We start from the raw sequence: 22,735 nt of genomic DNA on the forward strand, positions 1-22,735 counted from the left end.
TAGCCCAGAACTCACTTCGCCACTCCTCTACTAACATATCACCCTTTCAGTGTGTGTTAGGTTACCAGCCGGTCCTGGCACCATGGCAGCGGAGCCAGACCGAGGCTCCTGCGGTGGAGGACTGGGTACAGCACTCCAAGGAGACCTGGAGAGCCGTCCAGGACTCACTAAAGGAGGCCAGTGCGCGGCAGAAGAGGAGTGCTGACCGCCACCGCAGTGAGGCGCCCGTGTTCGCACCGGGAGACAGGGTCTGGCTCTCGACCCGGAAACTGCCCCTCCGCGTGCCCTGCCGGAAGCTGGGGCCGCAGTGTGTGGGGCCCTTCAAAGTCCTGAGTAGGATAAACGAGGTGTGTTATCGGTTGCAACTCCCTTCCTATTACCGTATTAACCCCTCGTTTCATGTGTCTCTCCTCAGGCCGGTGGTAGCTGGTCCCCTGCAAGAAGGTGAGGTGCCGGAGGTCCCTCCGCCCCCTCTGGACATCGGGGGGTCCCCGGCGTACAGCATACGGGCCATTCTGGACTCGAGACGCCGGGCGAGGGGCCTGCAGTACCTCGTGGACTGGGAGGGGTACGGCCCGGAGGAGAGGTGCTGGGTGCCGGCGGAGGACGTCTTGGACCCATCTATGTTGAGGGATTTTCATCGCCTCCGTCCGGATCGCCCTGCGCCTCGCCCTCCGGGTCGACCTCGAGGCCGGTGTCGGCGCGCTGCGGGAGCCGCGCGTCAGGAGGGGGGTACTGTCACGATTCCCACCGACGGTGGCGCCCCCTCCTGCTTGGGTGGCGCTCGGCGGTCGTCATCACCGGCCTATTAGCTACTACCGATCCCCTTTTTGGTTTTCCCTTTTTTTGGTTTTGGGCACCTGTGGCCAATTAGCTATTAGAGGGGGTATTTAGTTTAGCTGGCCCGTCCGTTGTTTGTGCGGGATTAATTTTGTTCATTGACGACGTGTTGTTCGTCGGCTTTACCTTGTTGCCTATTTGTATTTATTCCCTATGTTTGGGAACTTTTGTTTATTCTCCAGTGTTATTAAAAACACCACTCCCTGTGTTCGCTGCTTCCTGCGCCTCATTCCTCCTACACGACTACCGAAGCCATTACATCTTTCTTATCTTAGGGTATGATTTCCCAGCAGTGTTGCGCTGGTTTGCAGAACGTGTCGACCGCATCATCCTTCTGTTTGGTGCACCTAAACTGAAGTTCTCTGGTGGGCTCACACGTGCCTTTGGGCCTCTACATGGCTATGAAGACAAGTTGCATGTGGTACTGAATAAAGCAGACAGGGTCGATTGCCAACAGCTGACGTGAGTGTATGGTACACACTGGTCACTTAAGGAGATACCTGTACCCCTTCTGTCCACACAAGGCAACCATGAATGTGATGATCGTTCTGCTTCGGACCACTTTGTGCTTTAAAGTCCGCAATGCACAATGCCGAGAACCCAATAGGTTGAAAGAAGCAGACAGCGTGAAGTTTTGTTCGTGCATATTAGAGGACAGTCACTATTATTGTGAGCACATTTACCCGGGAGAGTACCTTGATGCCTACCCACCCACTGGGCATGCACTGGTTGAATCAACATGGATTCCAATTACGTTGAACCAATGTTGAATAGGTGTTGAATTGACATCCCTATCATCAACCGCATCTCTTCCTTGGTTGTGACAAAGGGTTGCAGCCTCACTGTTTGGGACTACACCAAGAAAAGAAGAAGCAGATCCAAGTTCATGGTTGGAATCAAATATCGCCTCAAAGATGGGATGCAAGGTCTTTTAAGCTCATGGGGAAAAGACATCTCTGGATACTATTGTGTGTGCTAGAGGTAGATATCCTGTCACCTCGCTCACCAGACACTTCTACCCATTCCTAGGAATTGCTGTGCGTAATTATCCTGAGGTTTGAGATCATGCAAGAAATGAGCGCTAACAGGAGAGTCTGCCAATCAAGACAGAGACTATGGCCGCATGATGATGATATCCTGTGTCTTGAGAATACATTATTAATATACACTAACGGTCCAAAGTTTTAGAACACCTACTCATTCAAGGGTTTTTCTTTTATTTGGGCTGCAATTTCTGAGACTGGTAACGCTAATGAACTTATCCTCTGCAGCAGAGGTAACTCTGGGTCTTCCATTCCTGTGGCGGTCCTCATGAGAGCCAGTTTCATCATAGAGCTTGATGGTTTTGGTGACTGCACTTGAAGAAACTTCAAAAAGTTCTTGAAATGTTCTGTATTGACTGACCTTCATGTCTTAAAGTACTGATGGACTGTCATTTCTCTTTGCTTATTTGAGGTGTTCTTCCCATAATATGGACTTGGTCTTTTACCAAATAGGGCTATCTTCTGTATACCACCCCTACCTTGTCATAACACAACTGATTGGCGTAAAAGCATTAAGAAGGAAAGAGATTCCACAAATTAACTTTTAAGAAGGCACACCTGTTAATTGAAATGCATTCCAGGTGACTACCTCATGAAGCTGGTTGAGAGAATGCCAAGCGTGTGCAAAGCTGTCATCAAGGAAAAGGGTGGTTATTTGAAGAATCTCAAATATAAAATATATTTTGATTTGATTCACACTTTTTTGGTTACTACATGATTTCATGTGTTATTTCATAGTTTTGATGTCTTCACTATTATTCTACAATGTAGAAAATAGCAAAAATAAAGAAAAACCCTTGAATGAGTAGGTGTTCTAAAACTTTTGACCAGTAGTGTTTTTGCCTATGTGAATTTGTTACAGGAAATATGTTTTGTTCCGGTAAATTCATAATAACAGGCCTTAAAACTAAGTACAGCTTTAAAAATTCATTGACTAAACATTAATGGAAATGGATAGGCAGCATGGTATAGAGTAAGGAACAACTGCAAAATGCACCTGGATAATCTCACGTGTATTCTGAACAAGTTAGTGTCTGACAATGGGCCGTCATTATCGTCTGTAGAATTCATTCAGTTCAGTGTGGATTATGGATTTCAGCACAATATACTGTATCATCAAGTGTACATGGAACTGCTGTTATTTAACCCATAAACATCTGAATGGCCCATCCAGCTGCATAGCCCTCATACTACTGTGGTAACTGCCATATCATTACACCATGGATACACTAGAGTAAAAGTTGTATAAAATAACATCAATTCAATAAAAATAAAAAATCTCTACTTTACAGACAAAATGTATATGGGCAAACTTTCCACCTATGCCCCCAGCAGCAGAGAAGCAGGTTGGCATTTATTGGTATGCCTCATGTACTAGAGGCAACCGGGTACCCCCTGTATATAAGCCCCCTGTATATGTTCCGCTATGGTTATTTACTGCTGCTCTTTAATTATTTGTTATTCTTATCTATTACTTTTTTTTTTAAACTGCATTGTTGGTTAGGGGCTTGTAAGTAAGCATTTCCCTGTAAGATCTACACCTGTTGTATTCGGCGCTTGTGACAAATATAATGTGATTTGATTTGATTTGAACTCTGCAGAGTGGTCACTGGCACAGCTACAAAGTCATAAAATCTGATTTGAAACCTAACCTTAACCACACTGATAACCCTAATGCCTAACCCTAATCTTAAACCCCCAGAGTCGATTTCTGCACCCCCCACAGAAATCTAATTGGCATAATATTTTTATATTTTTGTCAGTTTAAAAACTCGGGATCCAAACGGGATCCACCCCGTTTTTCAATTTTCGCCTAAAATTATATACCCAAATCTAACTGCCTGTAGCTCAGGCCCTGAAGCAAGGATATACATATTCTTGGTACCATTTGAAAGGAAACACTTTGAGGTTTGTGGAAATGTGAAAGGAATGTAGGAGAATATAAAACAATAGAACTGGTAAAACATAATACAAAGAAAAAAACAACCGTTCTTTTGTATTTTTCTGTACCATCATCTTTGAAATGCATTATTCCAGCCCAGGTGCAATTTAGATTTTTGCAACTAGATGGCATCAGTGTATGTAAAACGTTTTAGACTGATCCAATAAACCATTGCATTTCTGTTCAAAATTCAAAAGACTGCTCAAATGTGCCTAATTTGTTTATTAATAACTTTTCATGTTCAAAATTGTGCACTCTCCTCAAACAATAGCATGGTATTTTTTCACTGTAATAGCTACTGTAAATTGGACAGTGCAGTTAGATTAACAAGAATTTAAGCTTTCTGCTTATATCAGATACAGTATGTCTATGTCCTGGGAAATGTTCTTGTTACCTACAACCTCATGCTAATCACATTAGACCTATGTTAGCCCAACCGTCCCGTGGATGGGACACCGATCCCAAATAAGTTTTTAAGATAGAGATATCTAAACTCAGCAAAAAAGAAACGTCCTCTCACTGTCAACTGCGTTTATTTTCAGCAAACTTAACATGTGTAAATGTTTGTATGAACATAACAAGATTCAACAACTGAGACATAAACTGAACAAGTTCCACAGAAATGTGACTAACGGAAATGGAATAATGTGTCCCTGAACAAAGGGGGGGTCAAATTCAAAAGTAACAGTATCTGTTGTGGCCACCAGCTGCATTAAGTACTGCTGTGCATCTCCTCCTCATGGACTGCACCAGATTTGCCAGTTCTTGCTGTGAGATGTTACCCCACTCTTCCACCAAGGCACCTGTAAGCATTTCTCGGGGGAATGGCCCAAGCCCTCACCCTCCAATCCAACAGGTTGCAGATGTGTTCAATCGCTGGCCATGGCAGAACACTGACATTCCTGTCTTGCAGGAAATCACGCACAGAACGAGCAGTATGGCTGGTGGCATTGTCATGCTGGAGGGTCATGTCAGCATGAGCCTGCAGGAAGGGTACCACATGAGGGAGGAGGATGTCTTCCCTGTAACGCACAGCATTGAGATTGCCTGCAATGACAACAAGCTCAGTCCGATGATGCTGTGACACACCGCCCCAGACCATGACGGACCCTCCACCTCTAAGTCGATCACGTTCCAGAGTACAGGCCTCGGAGTAACGCTCATTCCTTCGACGATAAAAGCGAATCCGACCATCACCCCTGGTGAGACAAAACTGCGACTCGTCAGTGAAGACCACTTTTTGCCAGTCCTGTCTGGTCCAGCGACGGTGGGTTTGTGCCCATAGGCGACGTTGTTGCCGGTGATGTCTGGTGAGGACCTGCCTTACAACAGGCCTACAAGCCCTCAGTCCAGCCTCTCTCAGCCTATTGCGGACAGTCTGAGCACTGATGCAAGGATTGTGCGTTCCTGGTGTAACATGGGCAGTTGTTGTTGCCATCCTGTACCTGTCCCGCAGGTGTGATGTTCGGATGTACCGATCCTGTGCAGGTGTTGTTACACGTGGTCTGCCACTGAGAGGACCATCAGCTGTCCATCCTGTCTCCCTGTAGTGCTCTCTTAGGCATCTCACAGTACGGACATTGCAATTTATTGCCTAGGCCACATCTGCAGTCCTCATGCCTCCTTGCAGCATGCCTAAGGCATGTTCACGCAAATGAGCTGGGACCCAGGGCATCTTTCTTTGGGTGTTTTTCAGAGTCAGTAGAAAGGCCTCTTTAGTGTCCTAAGTTTCCATAACTGTGACCTTAATTGCCTAACGTCTGTAAGCTGTTAGTGTCTTAACGACCATTTCACAGGTGCATGTTCATTAATTGTTGATGGTTCATTGAACAAGCATGGGAAACAGTGTTTAAACCCTTTACAATGAAAATATGTGAAGTTATTTGGATTTTTACGAATTATCTTTGAAAGACAGGGTCCTGAAAAAGGGACATTTCTTTTTTTGCTGAGTTTATTTGTGCACTGGATGCGTCTTAATTCACCGCATCTGCCGATTTTGCACTTCCACATCTGTGGTGACAGAGCTAGAGCAGAGTTTGTCAGACCATGAGACATCCGAAAATGGGTCTTCTCACAAAATCGTCTCTGGTGTCTGAACAGTTTGGGCTCCATGCTAAGGTGAGACTCTCACGAACACGTACACAGTTGTTCAAAAGTTTGGGTCACTGAGAAATGTCCTTGTTTTCCATGAAAACATACATGAAATGAGTCGCAAAATGAATAGGAAATATAGTCAAGACATTGACAAGGTTATAAATAATGATTTTTAATTGAAATAATAATTGTGTCCTTCAAACTTAGCTTTTTTCAAAGAATCCTCCATTTGCAGCAATTACAGCCTTGCAGACCTTTGGCATTCTTGTCAATTTGTTGAGGTAATCTGAAGAGATTTCACCCCATGCTTCCTGAAGCACCTCCCACAAGTTGGATTGGCTTGATGGGCACTTCTTACAGCCAAGCTTCTCCCACAACAGATCAATAGGGTTGCGATCCGTGAACTGTGCTGGCCACTCCATTATAGACAGAATACCAGCTGACTGGTTCTTCCCTAAATAGTTATTGCATAGTTTGGATCTGTGCTTTGGGTTATTGTCCTGTTGTAGGAGGAAATTGGCTCCAACTAAGCACCATCCACAGGGTATGGCTTGGCATGGCATTGCAAAATGGAGTGATAGCCTTCCTTCTTCAAGATCCCTTTTACCCTGTACAAATCTCCCACTTTACCATCACCAAAGCACCCCTAGACCATCAAATGTCCTCCACCATGCTTGACAGATGGCATCGAGCACTCCTCCAGAATCTTTAAATTTTTCTGCATCTCACGAATATTCTTCTTTGTGATCCAAACACCTCAAACTTAGATTCGTCTGTCCATAACACTTTTTTCCAATCTTCCTCTGTCCAGTGTCTGTGCTCTTTTGCCCATCTTAATCTTTTCTTTTTATTGGCCAGTCTGAGATATGGCTTTTTCTTTGCAACTGCCTAGAATGCCAGCATCCCAGAGTCGCCTTTTCACTGTTGACGTTGAGACTGGTGTTTTGCGGGTACTATTTAATGAAGCTGCCAGTTGAGGACTTGTGAGGCGTCTGTTTCTCAAACTAGACACTAATGTACTTGTCCTCTTGCTCAGTTGTGCATCGGGGCCTCCCACTCCTCTTTCTATTCTGGTTAGAGAAAGTTTGCGCTGTTCTGTGAAGGGAGTAGTACACAGCGTTGTACGAGATCTTCAGTTTCTTGGCAATTTCTCACAGGAATAGCCTTCATTTCTCAGAACAAGAATAGACTGACGAGTTTCAGAAGAAAGGTCTTTGTTTCTGGCCATTTTGAGCCTGTAATCGAACCCACAAATGCTGATGCTCCTCCAGATACTCAACTAGTCTAAAGAAGGCCAGTTTTATTGCTTCTTTAATCAGTACAACAGTTTTCAGCAGTGCTAACATAATTGCAAAAGGGTTTTCTAATGATCAATTAGTCTTTGAAAATGATAAACTTGGATTAGCTAACACAACGAGCCATTGGAACACAGGAGTGATGGTTGCTGATAATGGGCCTCTGTACACCTATGTAGATATTCCATAAAAAAATCAGCCGTTTCCAGCTACAATAGTCATTTAGAACATTAACAATGTCTACACTGTATTTCTGATCAATTTGATGTTATTTTAATGGACAAAAAATATGCTTTACTTTCAAAAACAAGGACATTTCTAAGTGACCCCAAACTTTTGAACGGTAATGTACATGTATGTTGCTTTGTTCTAAGACTCCCACAGGCCTTACAAGTCTAGTCTGAAGGTCCCCAGGTACCAGTTGAAAAAATGAATGGAAGTACAATATATATGGAGATTATATGAACCTTTTTTATATCTCACAGATATATGACAGACACTTCAGAACAAACTTCCTTTAGATTTTTTTGGGGGACTATCTGTTGTTCCATATAGTGAATCTGTTATTCAATGCGTTTGTATGAGCTAATAGCTTAGACTGTTATGGGTTAAATTTAAGACCAAAAAGCTCATTTTTTGTTTTCAGGAAATGCCCATTTTGATTTTGCAGCTGGCCCATCTAGTGGAAACTGCTCAGTTCTGCCTCCAGGGCAAGATTAATGACAATTAACATCAACCTGCAGCAGAGAAAGGGTAAGTGTTGAAGGACTTTACCTGGCTGTGCTGGTTGGAAGCCCTCTACTTGCAGTGAGACAACCAATCAATGCAGGGAAACACCTGCTAATGAGGCACTTCGCATTAAACTATGAGGCAGGCACTGTTGTCCCTGCTGTAGCCTGGCAACCCTGCAAGCCCTGCTAGAGATACTGAAAATCCAGACAGTACTTAGAGTGACTGGAAGCTAACTAACTTCTCCTTCAGCGACTCCACATCACACTCTATTTTAGACCATCAGGATCCCTAACCACACAATATATGGTATTAGACACTATAACACTCCGTACTACACGAGTATTTAAGTATGCCACAGTGTAGCACAACAACGGTGGTATGAACCCTCCCCCTTGTAATCTTTCAGGTAAATATTTGTTATGGGTAGTATGTGGAAAACAACCACTAGGCTTATCTCTCATGACACCTCTCCTGCCTAAGGCTCTTGGTTACATGCAAATCACTGACTTTTTCCACAGAACTGTAGTACAGTAATACAACAATACAAAATAAATACAGTCTTAAACAGAAAATGTAAGAGCAACACAGATTATTTTCTGTTTATAATAAATAATAAGAACTAATAAGCATAACCCAAATTTGCTGTAAAAAATGATTAGAGGAAGAAATGACAACCTTTTACAACAAAACTGCACGCGTCTCAAATGACAAGTCTGATTGATGACAAGCAAATGATAGACACTTTCAAGAGAGGAAGGTCACACCCTATGTCGTCTGCTACCGTTGCATTGAGCCCAACATGGGGGAAGAACGAGAGGTAATTACTGTATGAGAGGAGGGAACCTATTCAAGCCCTCCTCCCCATCATACTCACTAATCTCTCTCCATTTGGAACTCTCCATTTGTTTGTAGAGAGATTGCCTTGTTCAACCATCCCAACTCAACTCGACAGCCCTGGACCTACCAACCTGTCTGTCTTGTTTTTGCGGTAAGTGGCTAATTATAATCCTTAAATTAGATTGATTGTGTTCTGGTCCATAGTGACAGTTGATGTTGTTGGTAAATAGAATATTGATATACACTGAACAAAAATATAAATGCAACATGTAAAGTGTTGGTCCCATGTGTCATGAGCTGAAATAAAAGATCCCAGACATTTTCCATACATTTTTTGGCACACATTTGTTTACATCCCTATTAGTGAGCATTTCTCCTTTGCCAAGATAATCCATCCACCTGACAGGAATGGCATATGAAGAAGCTGATTAAACAGCATGATCATTACACAGGTGCACCTTGTGCTGGGGACAATAAAAGGCCACTCTAAAATGTGCCTTTTTGTCACACAACACAATGCCACAGATGTCTCAAATTTTGAGGGAGCGTGCAATTGGCATGCTGACTGCAGGAATGTCTACCAGAACTGTTGGTAGAGAATTGAATGTTAATTTATCTACCATAAGTCATCTCCAACGTTGTTTCAGAGAATTTGGCAGTGCGTCCAACCGGCCTCACAAACGCAGACCACATGTAACCACGTCAGCCCAGGACCTCCACATTTCTGCACAATCTGTCTCAGGGAAGCTCATCTGGGTGCTCGTCGTCCTCACCAGGGACTTGAACCGACTGCAGTTCGGTGTTGTAACCAACTTCAATGGGCAAATGCTCACCTTCGATGGCCACTGGCATGCTGGAGAAGTATGCTCTTCACGGATGAATCACGGTTTCAAATGTACTGGGCGGATGGCAAACAGTGTGTATGGCATTGCGTGGAAAAGCGGTTTTCTGATGTCAACATTGTGAACAGAGTGTCCCATGGTGGCAGTGGGGTTACTGTATGGGCAGGCCAAGCTATGGACAATGAACACAATTGCATTTTATCGATAGCAGTTTGAACGCACAGAGATAACGTGATGAGATCCTGAGGCCCATTGTTGTTCCATTCATCCGATGCCATCACCTCATGTTTCAGCATGATAATGCCCAGCCCCATATGGCAAGGATCTGTACACAATTCCTGGAAGCTGAAAATGTCCCAGTTCTTCCATAGCCTGCATAATTACCAGACATGTCACCCATTGAGCATGTTTGGGATGCTCTGGATCAACCTGTACGACAGCTTGTTCCATTTCCCGCCAATATCCAGCAACTTCACACAGCAATTGAAGAGTGGGACAACATTCCACAGGCCACAATCAACAACCTGATCATCTCTATGTGAAGGAGATGTGTCAAGCTGCATGAGACAAATGGTGGTCACACAATACTGACTGGTTTTCTGATCCACGCTCTTACCTTTTTTTAAGGTATCTGTGACCAACAGTTCCATATCTGTATTCCCAGTCATTGGAAATCCCTAGATCAGAGCCTAATTTATTTATTTCAATTGATTGATTTCCTTATGTGGACTGTAACTCAGTAAAATCTTAGAAATGTTGTTGCGTGTTGCGTTTACAGCGCATTCGGAAAGTATTCAGACCCCTTGACTTTTTCCACATTTTGTTACATTACAGCCTTATTTTAAAATGGATTAAATAATTGTTTTTCTTATCAGTCTACACAAAATACCCCATTATGACAAAGCAAAAACAGGTTTTAAGACATTTTTGCAAATGTATTACAATTATAAAACTGAAATACTGAATACTTTCCGAAGGCACTGTAGGTTTTTGTTCAGTGTATATTTGGCTGTGTTCTGATGTAGACAACAAACTATACATTTTGAGATATGTGTTGTTGTACAGTCCATTAAAGTGTAGTAGGCCTACATGTTATGTAAATGTTCATGTAAAAAACAAAGCTAGTTTTCATCATCAATTAATTCAGTTGACTATGAAATTGGGGACAAATTAAAGGCTGAGAAAAGAAACTGCCCTCTGAAGGGGCCGAGTGGGCAACTGTCATTAAGAGCCACACTGTGCCGCATGATGACCAGCTACATAATTGGGTATGGAGGGATGAGAGAGGTGATTGTGGGATTTCCTCTGTTATTTGCTTTATTCACATGCAATTTGTAAGAGAACTAATGCTACTAATTTCAATCATCACAAATACAGTAAGACCATCATGACAAGGTAATAATGAGTGTTCAGCACATTTCATTTACAGATACAGCAACAGGGAAACAGGGAAACAGGTGATGTGCTAGCAGAAACCCCCTGGGTAATTTATTTGTTTATTTTATTCCACCTTTATTTTATCAGGGAATCATAATGCTGCTGCCTATGCATGCCTCTCCCTGCACCTCTTCCCTCTGAGGCCCTCACTGTGGCACTTCCAGCTGAGACCCAGGCAGCAGCAATAACAAGCAAATGAAACCATTATACACTGGCATGGTTCCATCTCATGCTTTGGCATTTATGTCTGATGCATGGTATATGCACTACCTGTATAACTGATTAAAATGTAACTCTGATCATTCTTCTTAAAAGCATTAACATAATACATGATCTACAAACTGTTGGACCAGGCTGAGGTACAGTGAGAGGAAGCAGGATGTCCAATAACATGGCTAAGATTGCAGATACCCGCAAGACAGTGGAACAGCTGAAACTGGAAGTCAACATCGAAAGAATGATGGTGAGCAAGGAATGGTTATTAGGCACAATGGTTATTAGGCACAATATCCTTTTTTGTTTTATTTTTGATCTCTTTATGTAACAAAAAAGCTGTCCATTATCAATTTACATTGTAAATCGAGCACATTGGCTCCCACTCTCCAATCTGATAGCTTTGTCCTTGTTAATAATCATGTGCTCTATGTGCAGGTGTCCAAAGCAGCAGCTGATCTGATGGCCTTCTGTGAGGCTCATGCCAAGGAGGACCCTCTGGTGGTACCAGTGTCATCCTCTGAGAACCCTTTTCGGGAGAAGAAATTATTCTGTGCAATACTCTAATCCCCACAAATTCACGTTATTAAATACAATAATCCTAAATTTTGTGTCACTATTAGCAATAATTCATTGACAGTTCTCAGGACAAATAATGCTAACACATTTGAAGAACCCTTGAATATTTTGGTTTTGGTAGGCCTAATCAGTGTGATGATTTTGTATTTAAAAAGCTGTATATGTAAGTGCTTGAATTATTTATCTGGATTGATCAGATTGACTGAAATAAAACCTTCTTTACGATGGGAGCAAAGTTCATTCGAGGCCTACAAGCCTAGCCTACATACTAACCTCTCCCTTTCAGCACACTGCCCTGACAATTAGAGATTACACATTAACTTAAATTGCACCTAAATCTTTCTAGAAACCTCAGCAATACTTTTCTGTAAAATGTCTAACATCTAAGAGTGATGTGAACCTTTTCAGGGGTTAAACACCAGTAGTGCCAATAATAGCCCAATTTTGGTTATTTTGAAATTGACAACTTTAACACAAAATAGCTATATTATATTGAGGATCAAACTGTTTGCATATAAAACTAGTATTGTATTATTGAAGTAGGCCTACACTGCAGGTGCCTCACATCATTCCATTGACGCATTACAATGATCAAAGAAAAATATATTAATTAAATGAACAGATAGTCAACATAAGCGTATCATGTGTTATCCATTTGTAGATAGTACCCTGGGTGCTGTGCTCCTTGGTCGCAGTCAAGTCATGCAAAGCAAGCAAGGGCGTTGTCACGTGATGCTTACACTACAGGTAGATGAGCAGGTGTGTGTGGACACAGGTACTAGACCCCCTGTTAGTTCAATATTCATCTCAACTAACAGGATTCACTGATTTGGGAGGGAGAGGTCGGCCAACTGCGCCGTGACAACGAACAAGGTATGAACATTTAAAATTGTCTCTGTGTTTTTGTGGTTGTTGTGTAAAAACATTGTTCTCTCATGATTGATGAGTGAGGGTCCAAAGTCTATGGCGTTAACCCGACAATGGGCCAAATGTCAACAAGTCTGAAGGCTACATTTATAGGACTGAACAGAAGAGGAGAAATTGCTCCATTCAAACTTAAAATCAATGTTTCCTAGTTTATCATTTTAATGAGAAAATACAAATTGACAGAAAATAAGACTATATTCTACGCAATGTCGAATGCGAGGCGACCAGTCGAGAAAACCTTTTCTGACAAATAGTAATCCAGGTAGAAATACCTACCACTCCTCTTCTATGTTAAATATCCACTCCCAAACATTTGATTATTTCGGCCAGTAGTTTTGAAAGTGGCGTTCACGAGCCAAAAGTGGGCCCCGTTTTTTGTGTACTACTTCATCAAATTGTCTATTACGTCATCCATTTCGTAAAATATGTCACGGCCGGCAAATTATTATTATTATTATTATAAATATTTTTTGCAATTCATATGATATGTTATGAATCCAATTTGTACTATATGTTACAAATTTGTTGTGCTTAAGATCCTGGAGTCAACACACACACACCTTATTCATATGTCCTCTGTCGAAACAACAGTAAGCTTTAACCAACCAAAGGTATACAATACATTACATTACAGCGAACGTAACAACCAACAAATAAAAAGGATGGCACTTTAGCCTAGTGTAAAGTCTAATAAACAAATAACAAACCAATATTCACTGCAAGCATGACTTAAAGGACAATGATATCACCTACATCACTCACACAGCCAGTTTTCAAACTCTTGTTTTTCAAGTAAAGACAACATAGCAAAGTGTAGCCTACATAGTCAACACACCATTTTTAGTAAGGTACATTCACAATAATACCAGGTGCCTTTTTATAGATTTGCTGTCAATATCTCACAAACAAAATATTTTATGACATATTTTAACATCAATTATCTGACATGGCTGGAAACAACAAACTGGTGTGCAAACTACAGAATTGTCTTGCCTTGTTATCCTTTACTATCCATCTCAAGTTTCTTTCTACCCTTCTCTCCTTTGGGACTGCACAAATTAATAGGCATTTTCTATTTACAAGACAAATGGTTTGAACTGGTATCTATCTTGTGGAGGGTCGGATTACCGAAAGGACATGCAGAGCAAGTGCCCTGGGGCCCACGACCTCCAGGGGACCCACAACCCCCTCTAAAAAAAGGGCATGTGCCCTGCGTGCCCTTTTGATCATCCGGCCCTCCAGGAGATAGATCCCATTTCTCAAACTATTCGTCTTGAACACGTCATAAGCAATGACAAAATGTGTATATTTGCAGGAAATTTGCCCCAGGGCCCCAAATGCGGTAATCCAGCCCTGTTCTGGATGCATGGGAGGAATTACCTGTACACAATGCCTGTTCTAAATTGACCTCACAAGATGAACAAATACTACAATCTGGATTACTAATGACTGAATAGGCCTATTTTAAAATAACTCCCATTTCCATTTGTAGGGAGTGGGTCCCAAAGACCCTACCCATTTTTGATTAAGGGGACCTTAAGATTCATATGTTTTGCTGCAGGCCTTATAATAGATACTGTTACTATGTGTCTAAAAACTCTGCCACTATACTTTGCACAAGCTATCTATATTAGTATTTGTGGTTAAGCCCTGGCTGTTGTGAGAGTGTGCTTGCAGGCTAGGTCTGAGTCAAACCGAAACTAGATAAAGAGAAGTAACCACTGTCTGGTTTTGACATTTGTGATCTTGTGTGACATTGGACAATGCTAATAAATTCTGAGAAGCTACTGTACTAGGTTTCCTTATAAGGTAACCTCAGTTTATTGATAAACACATACATTGACGTAGGTGATCATACCACTAGGGAGTGTATAAAATCAGCTGCACCCTTAGGTGGGGTGCAGAACTTACTCTGAAACATGCGTGCTGTGTTTCCGTTGTCAACTTCTGTCTGCAATTGCATTAATTGATTTACTTAAAGAAGATATTGTCTGATTGCTGATTTCACCAATAAGCCAGTGATTGACAAGGAATAAGGAACCTACCAGGAGTGAGTGTCAAGTCCGGTTGGAGGAGATTCCACACCAGTGTGCCAGAGCTCCAAATCAAACAAGGTAAGCAGACACCTGTTTAATCTAAGTCTGTAATTAATTGGCATTCACCAAGTAAGTGGCACCTCACTCAACCCAAATATTTACATAAACTTTGAATATGACATAGTCGAATTCTAGATTGGAGATATTACATAACTGGCTATTGGTGAAATGCATGATGTCAATATATGAATGTTTTTTTTTTTTTACCCTTTTTTTCTCCTCAATTTCATGGTATTCAATTGGTAGTTACAGTCTTGTCTCATCACTGCAACTCCCGTACAGACTCGGGAGAGGTGAAGGTCAAGAGCCATGCATCCTCCGAAACACAACCCAACCAAGCCACACTGCTTCTTGACACCAATGCCCATCCAACCCGGAAACCAGCCGCACCAATGTGTCGGAGGAAACACCATACACCTGGTGACCTGATCAGTGTGCACTGCGCCCAGCCCACCACAGGAGTCACTAGTGCGCGATGAGACAAGGATATCCCTGCCGGCCAAACCCTCCCTAACCCGGACGACGCTGGGCCAATTGTGCGCCGCCCCATTGGCCTCCCGGTCGCGGCCGGCTGCAACAGAGCCTGGGCTCGACCCAGAATCTCTGGTGGTACAGCGATGCAGTGCCTTAGACCACTGCGCCACCCGGGAGGCCTGGAATGAATGATTGATGAATAAATGTAGTACTCCAGAGTGGTAGGATGATTTTGTAGAGGTAATTCAGCGTCAATTACCTAAATAATGAGTTGAATTGTTTATGAATATTGTGTTGTGTTTTATTTGTTTGTTTGTTCTTGCAGATTATGGTGGTTTTATTGGGTAATGGCCCAATGGTGGAATAAAAAGTTAGGAGTAGGACAGAACTTATTTGAATAAAAGGTTGAACATATTTGTTAGTGGCACTTTCCTACCATTGGACAGTATAGGAAATGAACAACCCTTAGTATACCAGTACAATTACTACAAGGAAGTTGTGTTCTGTAGAGATTTTCATAGAAAATTACTTTGTGACGCTTTCACCAGGGGCACTGGTGAATATAATATTACTGTTACTCTACACCCTTAAGATATAATATTAGGAATTGAAGTCTATCATGCGGTTGTCTCTGTGCGTCCCACGTGTGAAATATATTTGAGTTTAGTAGAACCGTTTACTATAGCCTGGATTAAGTGAGAGTAGAATTAGGATTACAGTGTCACCCACCGTTGTTTAACACACACTGAAAGGAGATAGAGAAGAATTTGTATAGGCATATTCATACATATTACACCCACTGTAGGATGACCCTATAAAAATTGGAAAACAATTTACCTTTATTTAACCAGGTAGGCTAGTTGAGAACAAGTTCTCATTTACAACTGCGACCTGGCCAAGATAAAGCACAGCAGTTCTACACATACAACAACACAGAGTTACACATGGAATAAAACAAACATACAGTCAATAATACAGTAGAAAAAAGAAAAATCGATATACAGTGAGTGCAAATGAGGTAAGATAAGGGAGGTAAAGGCAATAAATAGGCCATGGTGGCGAAGTAATTACAATATAGCAATTAAACACTGGAATGGTACATGTGCAGAAGATGAATGTGCAAGTAGAGATACTGGGGTGCAAAGGAGCAAGATAAATAAACACAGTATGGGGATGAGGTAGTTGGATGGGCTATTTAAAGATGAGCTATGTACAGGTGCAGTGATCTGTGAGCTGCTCAGACAGCTGGTGCTTAAAGCTAGTGAGGGAGATATGGGTCTCCAGCTTCAGTGATTTTTGCATTTCGTTCCAGTCATTGGCAGCAGAGAACTGGAAGGAAAGGCGGCCAAAGCAGGAATTGGCTTTGGGGGTGACCAGTGAGATATACCTGCTGGAGCGCGTGCTACAGGTGGGTGCTGCTATGGTGACCAGTGAGCTGAGATAAGGCAGGGCTTTACCTAGCAGAGACTTGTAGATGACCTGGAGCCCAGTGGGTTTGGCGACGAGTATGAAGCGATGGCCAGCCAACGAGAGCGTACAGGTCGCAGTGGTGGGTAATATATGGGGCTTTGGTGACAAAACGGATGGCACTGTGATAGACTGCATCCAATTTGTTGAGTAGAGTGTTGGAGGCTATTTTATAGATGACATCGTCGAAGTCGAGGATCGGTAGGATGGTCAGTTTTACGAGGGTATGTTTGGCAGCATGAGTGAAGGATGCTTTGTTGTGAAATAGGAAGCCGATTCTAGATTTAATTTTGGATTGGAGATGCTTAATGTGAGTCTGGAAGGAGAGTTTACAGTCTAGCCAGACACCTAGGTATTTGTAGTTGTCCACATATTCTAAGTCAGAAGCGTCCAGAGTAGAGATGCTGGACGGGCGGGCGGTCAGGTGCGGGCAGTGATCGGTTGAAGAGCATGCATTTAGTTTTACTTGCATTTAAGAACAGTCGGAGGCCACGGAAGGAGAGTTGTATGGCATTGAAGCTCGTCTGGAGGTTAGTTAACACAGTGTCCAAAGAAGGACCAAAAGTATACAGAATGGTGTCGTCTGCGTAGAGGTGGATCAGAGAATCACCAGCAGCGAGAGCGACATCATTGATGTATACAGAGAAGAGAGTCGGCCCGAGAATTGAACCCTGTGGCACCCCCATAGAGACTGCAAGAGGTCCGGACAATAGGCCCTCCGATTTGACACACTGAACTCTATCAGAGAAGTAGTTGGTGAACCAGGCGAGGCAATCATTTGAGAAACCAAGGCTGTTGAGTCTGCCAATAAGAATGTGGTGATTGACAAAGTCGAAAGCCTTGGCCAGGTCGATGAATACGGCTGCACAGTAATGTCTCTTATCGATGGCGGTTATGATATCGTTTAGGACCTTGAGCGTGGCTGAGGTGCACCTATGACCAGCTCTGAAACCAGATTGCACAGCGGAGAAGGTACGGTGGGATTCGAAATGGTCGGTAATCTGTTTGTTGACTTGGCTTTCGAAAACCTTAGAAAGGCAGGGTAGGATAGATATAGGTCTGTAGCAATTTGGGTCTAGAGTGTCTCCCCCTTTGAAGAGGGGGATGACCGTGGCAGCTTTCCAATCTTTGGGAATCTCAGACAATACGAAAGAGAGGTTGAACAGGCTAGTAATAGGGGTTGCAACAATTTCGGCAGATCATTTTAAGAAGAGAGGGTCCAGATTGTCTAGCCCGGCTGATTTGTAGGGTTCCAGGTTTTGCAGTTCTTTAAGAACATCAGCTATCTGGATTTGGGTGAAGGAGAAATGGGGGATGCTTGGGCGAGTTGCTGTGGGGAGTGCAGGGCTGTTGACCGGGGTAGGGGTAGCCAGGTGGAAAGCATGGCCAGCCGTAGAAAAATGCTTATTGATATTCTCAATTATAGTGGATTTATTGGTGGTGACAGTGTTTCCTAGCCTCAGTGCAGTGGGCGCTGGGAGGAGGTGCTCTTATTCTCCATGGACTTTACAGTGTCCCAGAACTTTTTTGAGTTTGTGCTACAGGATGCAAATTTCTGCTTGAAAAAGCTAGCCTTAGCTTTCCTAACTGCCTGTGTATATTTGTTCCTGACTTCCCTGAAAAGTTGCATATCACGGGGGCTATTCGATGCTAATGCAGAACACCACAGGATGTTTCCGTGCTGGTCAAGGGCAGTCAGGTCTGGAGAGAACCAAGGGCTATATCTGTTCCTAGTTCTAAATTTTTTGAAAGGGGCATGCTTATTTAAGATGGTGAGGAAGGCACTTTTAAAGAATGACCAGGCATCCTCTACTGACAGGATGAGGTCAATATCCTTCCAGGATCCCTGGGCCAGGTCGATTAGGAAGGCCTGCTCGCTGAAGTGTTTTAGGGAGTGTTTGATAGTGATGAGGGGTGGTCGTTTGACCGCAGACCCGTTACGGATGCAGGCAATGAGGCAGTGATCGCTGAGATCCTGATTGAAAACAGTAGAGGTATATTTGGAGGGCAAGTTGGTTAGGATGATATCTATGAGGGTGCCCGTGTTTACGGATTTGGGGTTGTACCTGGTGGGTTTATTGATAATTTGTGAGAGATTGAGGGCATCAAGCTTAGATTGTAGGATGGCCGGGGTGTTAAGCATGTCCCAGTTTAGGTCACCTAGCAGCACGAGCTCTGAGGATAGATGGGGGCAATCAGTTCACATATGGTGTCCAGGGCACAGCTGGGGTTAGAGGGTTGTAGGAGGTTTGGTGATTTTGGCTACTGTTTGTATTTGTAAGAAGACTGAAACTGCTCTTGAACATGCTGGAGTGATGGTGTTGGTGGAAGCTGATACAAATCGTGCTGAAGGTGAGACCGGTGCATTTCTGGTTTCTCTTAATCCCATTGTCTATCCATCGCGTGAGGTTCTTCCCAGGACTCAGGAGGAATGGGAATATAGACAGACTCACCCCACCCCACCAGCATTCCAAGTAACTCAGGAGTTGTTTCTCCCTTTAGCAGGCCATCCCTGGGATCAAATGGATCCTGGGGATTTGCCAATTATTTTTATTTCAGAGGAGAATATTATGATTGAACCTGTCTCAGAGGGGGGAATGTACGGGGTGGGTCCCAAAGACCCTACCCATTTTTGATTAAGGGGACCTTAAGATTCATATGTTTTGCTGCAGGCCTTATAATAGATACTGTTGCTATGTGTCTAAAATCTCTGCCGCAATACATTGCACAAGCTATCTATATTAGTATTTGTGGTTAAGCCCTGGCTGTTGTGAGAGTGTGCTTGCAGGTCTAAGTCAGACCGACACTAGATAAAGAGAAGTAATCACTGTCTGGTTTTGACATTTTTGATCTTGTGTGACATTGGACAATGCTAATAAATTCTGAGAAGCTACTGTACTAGGTTGCCTTATAAGGTAACCTCAGTTTATTGATAAACACATACATTGACGTAGGTGATCATACCACTAGGGAGTGTATAAAATCAGCTGCACCCTTAGGTGGGGTGCAGAACTTACTCTGAAACATGCGTGCTGTGTTTCCGTTGTCAACTTCTGTCTGCAATTGCATTAATAAAGGTTTGATTGGTTTACTTAAAGAAGATATTGTCTGATTGCTGATTGCACCAATAAGCCAATGATTGACAAGGAACCTACCCCGACACATTGTTTAGTTCACACACGCCTTTTTGCACATTTTTATTAAAGTTTTGTGAAAATATTAAGTTGCTCAAACAATTATTTGCCATGGTACTTAATTTTAGCACAAAACAATTTTCCTATAATTTATTTCACATTTAATGCATAATTCACATTCCTCATTTGTCAGGGTTGACTGGAGGATGGCCAACTTCAAGGGACATGCCCTTCCTGGCAGCTGCTTTCTGCTGTTAGGCCTGTGTTGGTCAGTGATGTACCCTCTCCGACACTGTTGGAGGAGGCATCAGCCTAAAGGAAGACAAAAACTGCCCCTGTTCTTTAACAGAATAGACTTAATCGAGGGGGCACTCATGACTTTCTTTGCCTTTGTGGGTGAGTCTTCCCTGGTGCACTTATTTGGACTGCTCTCTCTTTAAGATCTTACACTATTGAGTCTCTCAACCTCTGAATGATCTGCCAGAGGCTTGATGTTTGACCCTGATGTTGTCCTGTCACTCTGTAGGCATCATGGCAGAGCAGTTTGTGCCTGATGGGCCCCATGCCCACCTTTACAACAGAGAGACCCAGTCCTGGGTGAAGCTGATGAACTGGCAGCACAGCACTATGTACCTCTTCTTCAGTATCGCTGGAGTTGTTAAAGTCCTCACTATGTCATCGCTTCCAGTCCCACTTGGTCTTGACCGCCTTGCTCTCTCCCTGGCTTTTTTTATTGAAGGTACAGTATCAAAAGTTTGAATGTTATTTGTTACATATCCCTTACCAGACTAGAGGCAGATATTAATTAGCAGGTATTCCTACCATCAGTATAATTGTCCGTTTTTATTTGCTCTTTGACCGGTAGACAGATTAGATGTTATCTGCATATTGTATCAATATTCCAGGATGTTCCATTCCCCTCCAGGGTTCCTGTTTTACTTCCATGTGCACATGCGTCCTCCTCTGGATACCCACATCCACTCCATGCTGTTTATGCCGGTGTTTGGTGGGGCGGCCATCACCCTGTTGGAGGTGTTCATGCGAGATAACGTCGTACTGGAACTGCTCAGGACCAGCATGACCATCCTGCAAGGCTCCTGGTTCTTTCAGGTAAAACAGTAACCACCACCAAATGAACCACTGTCATTTTCAAACGAGTCAATCGCATCACGCTCCCACAGAGGAACTGAGCAAAGTGGGTACTCTTTCAGATTGGATTCGTGCTGTACCCATTAAACGGAGCACAGTGGGATCTGCAGGCACACGATAACACCATGTTCATCACCATGTGCTTCTGCTGGCATCTAGCTGTGGCCCTGCTGATCGTTGCCATCAACTACTGCATCGGCTGGTGGTGAGCATCTTCCTTTTTATCAATATATCTTTGTCATATCGCATCTTTAATAGGTCAGTTTAACATCATCAAATAAACTCATTACATTGACATAGCTTGAGTAAATTCACTGCCTGTATGAGCCAACTCTAATCCATGTCTTCTTCTTCTCTGGTCCTAACAGCTGTGTACAAAGATGTTCGGGAAGAGGAAGTGACATAGAGATCATGATGAGAAAGACATCTAGCTCCCAGAAGGCCCTGCTACAGGAGTCAGATGAAGAGTAGAAAGACACATCATGAAGTGTTTACAGTAGTAGATTCTCCACAATTGTTTTGTCTGAAATTTGGTGGTTTCTCTTGTTGGTTTCTCGTTACAAATCAAATTGTATTAGTTACATGCGCCAAATACAACAGGTGTAGACCTTACAGTGAAATGCTTACGAGCCCTTAACCAACAATGCAGTTTAAAGGAAAAAATAAAATAAAAAATACGAATAAGAAATAAAAGTAACAAGTAATTAAAGAGCAGCAGTAAAATAACAATAGCGAGACTATATACAGGGGGGTACTGGTATAGAGTCAATGTGCGGGGACACCGGTTAGTCGAGGTTTGTAACCGTGCTACTGTGTATGTGTATTTTGAGCGTCATTTTAACAATTAAATAATGACATGCCTTGTCGAGTTCAGATTCAAGACAAATTAATTTGAAATAAAATGCTTTACTGAGCCCTGACAAATGTAATGTAATTCAAAGTATAAAAGCTAATAATTGATTTTCAAAACTGAGGTTGCTATGAGACCGGGGGAAATAGGTGAGATGTAAAAGTATTCCTTGGAGGTGAGAGAATTTCAACGTTTCTTGTTGTGTTGTGACACATTAACACCCGTTGTGTATTCATTACGTTGTGCAATGGAAAACAATTTAAAAACCAAACAGAACGAAACGGGGATAGGACCTACCTGAATTTGTCCAATATAAACATATTGTATTGCAATGGAAACGTTCTCAGTTTGGAGTAAACGGTTTCTGTTGCTAAACATTTTGCAGCAGACCAAACATTTTGAAAACACAATCTGACTAATGAATACACCCGACATTATAACCCGACATCGACAACGTTACCTGCCAGGGTTTCCTCTCCTCTTATTAAGACAGTTGAAACATTTGCATACTCGTCCCGCCTATGGCTATACAGAATGGAGAGCTACCGTCCTGTAGCTTTCGCACCAGTCCAAGTTGTAACTAGCCTAATTCAGTTGATCAACCAGCTAAATATTAAAATCAGGTATGCTAGGTTAGGGTTGGAGAGAATTTACAGGACAGTAGCTCTCCAGGAACAAGGTTGGAGATCCCTGCTACAGAGCAACATGCTTCTTTCCCTCCGGAAAACAGAATGTCTAATGATTGTCAGAGATAATATATTTCCAATAAATGTTGTTTCATTCA

General features: G+C 42.7%; 2 protein-coding genes across 8 annotated transcripts; both read left to right on the plus strand.

The window, feature by feature from the left end:
• The first annotated feature begins 8,747 nt into the window (after nucleotides 1-8,747).
• On the plus strand, nucleotides 8,748-12,079 carry gbg8 (Guanine nucleotide-binding protein GI/GS/GO subunit gamma-8). Of its 3 annotated transcripts, none has more exons than XM_045716221.1 (3): nucleotides 8,748-8,934; nucleotides 11,378-11,525; nucleotides 11,714-12,079. In XM_045716221.1, the coding sequence occupies exons 2-3, from the start codon at nucleotides 11,442-11,444 to the stop codon at nucleotides 11,840-11,842; spliced, it is 213 nt and encodes a 70-aa protein (XP_045572177.1). In that variant the 5' UTR covers nucleotides 8,748-8,934; nucleotides 11,378-11,441; the 3' UTR covers nucleotides 11,843-12,079.
• A 473-nt stretch (nucleotides 12,080-12,552) lies between these two features.
• tm45b (Transmembrane protein 45B) lies at nucleotides 12,553-22,735 on the plus strand. Of its 5 annotated transcripts, none has more exons than XM_045716208.2 (8): nucleotides 12,553-12,727; nucleotides 14,797-14,895; nucleotides 16,664-16,759; nucleotides 20,146-20,348; nucleotides 20,479-20,691; nucleotides 20,878-21,062; nucleotides 21,164-21,306; nucleotides 21,470-22,735. In XM_045716208.2, the coding sequence occupies exons 4-8, from the start codon at nucleotides 20,159-20,161 to the stop codon at nucleotides 21,570-21,572; spliced, it is 834 nt and encodes a 277-aa protein (XP_045572164.2). In that variant the 5' UTR covers nucleotides 12,553-12,727; nucleotides 14,797-14,895; nucleotides 16,664-16,759; nucleotides 20,146-20,158; the 3' UTR covers nucleotides 21,573-22,735.

The sequence above is a fragment of the Salmo salar genome, chromosome 04 (genome assembly GCF_965601325.2).
Source record: "Salmo salar chromosome 04, fSalSal1, whole genome shotgun sequence".
Classification (NCBI taxonomy): Eukaryota; Metazoa; Chordata; class Actinopteri; order Salmoniformes; family Salmonidae; genus Salmo; species Salmo salar.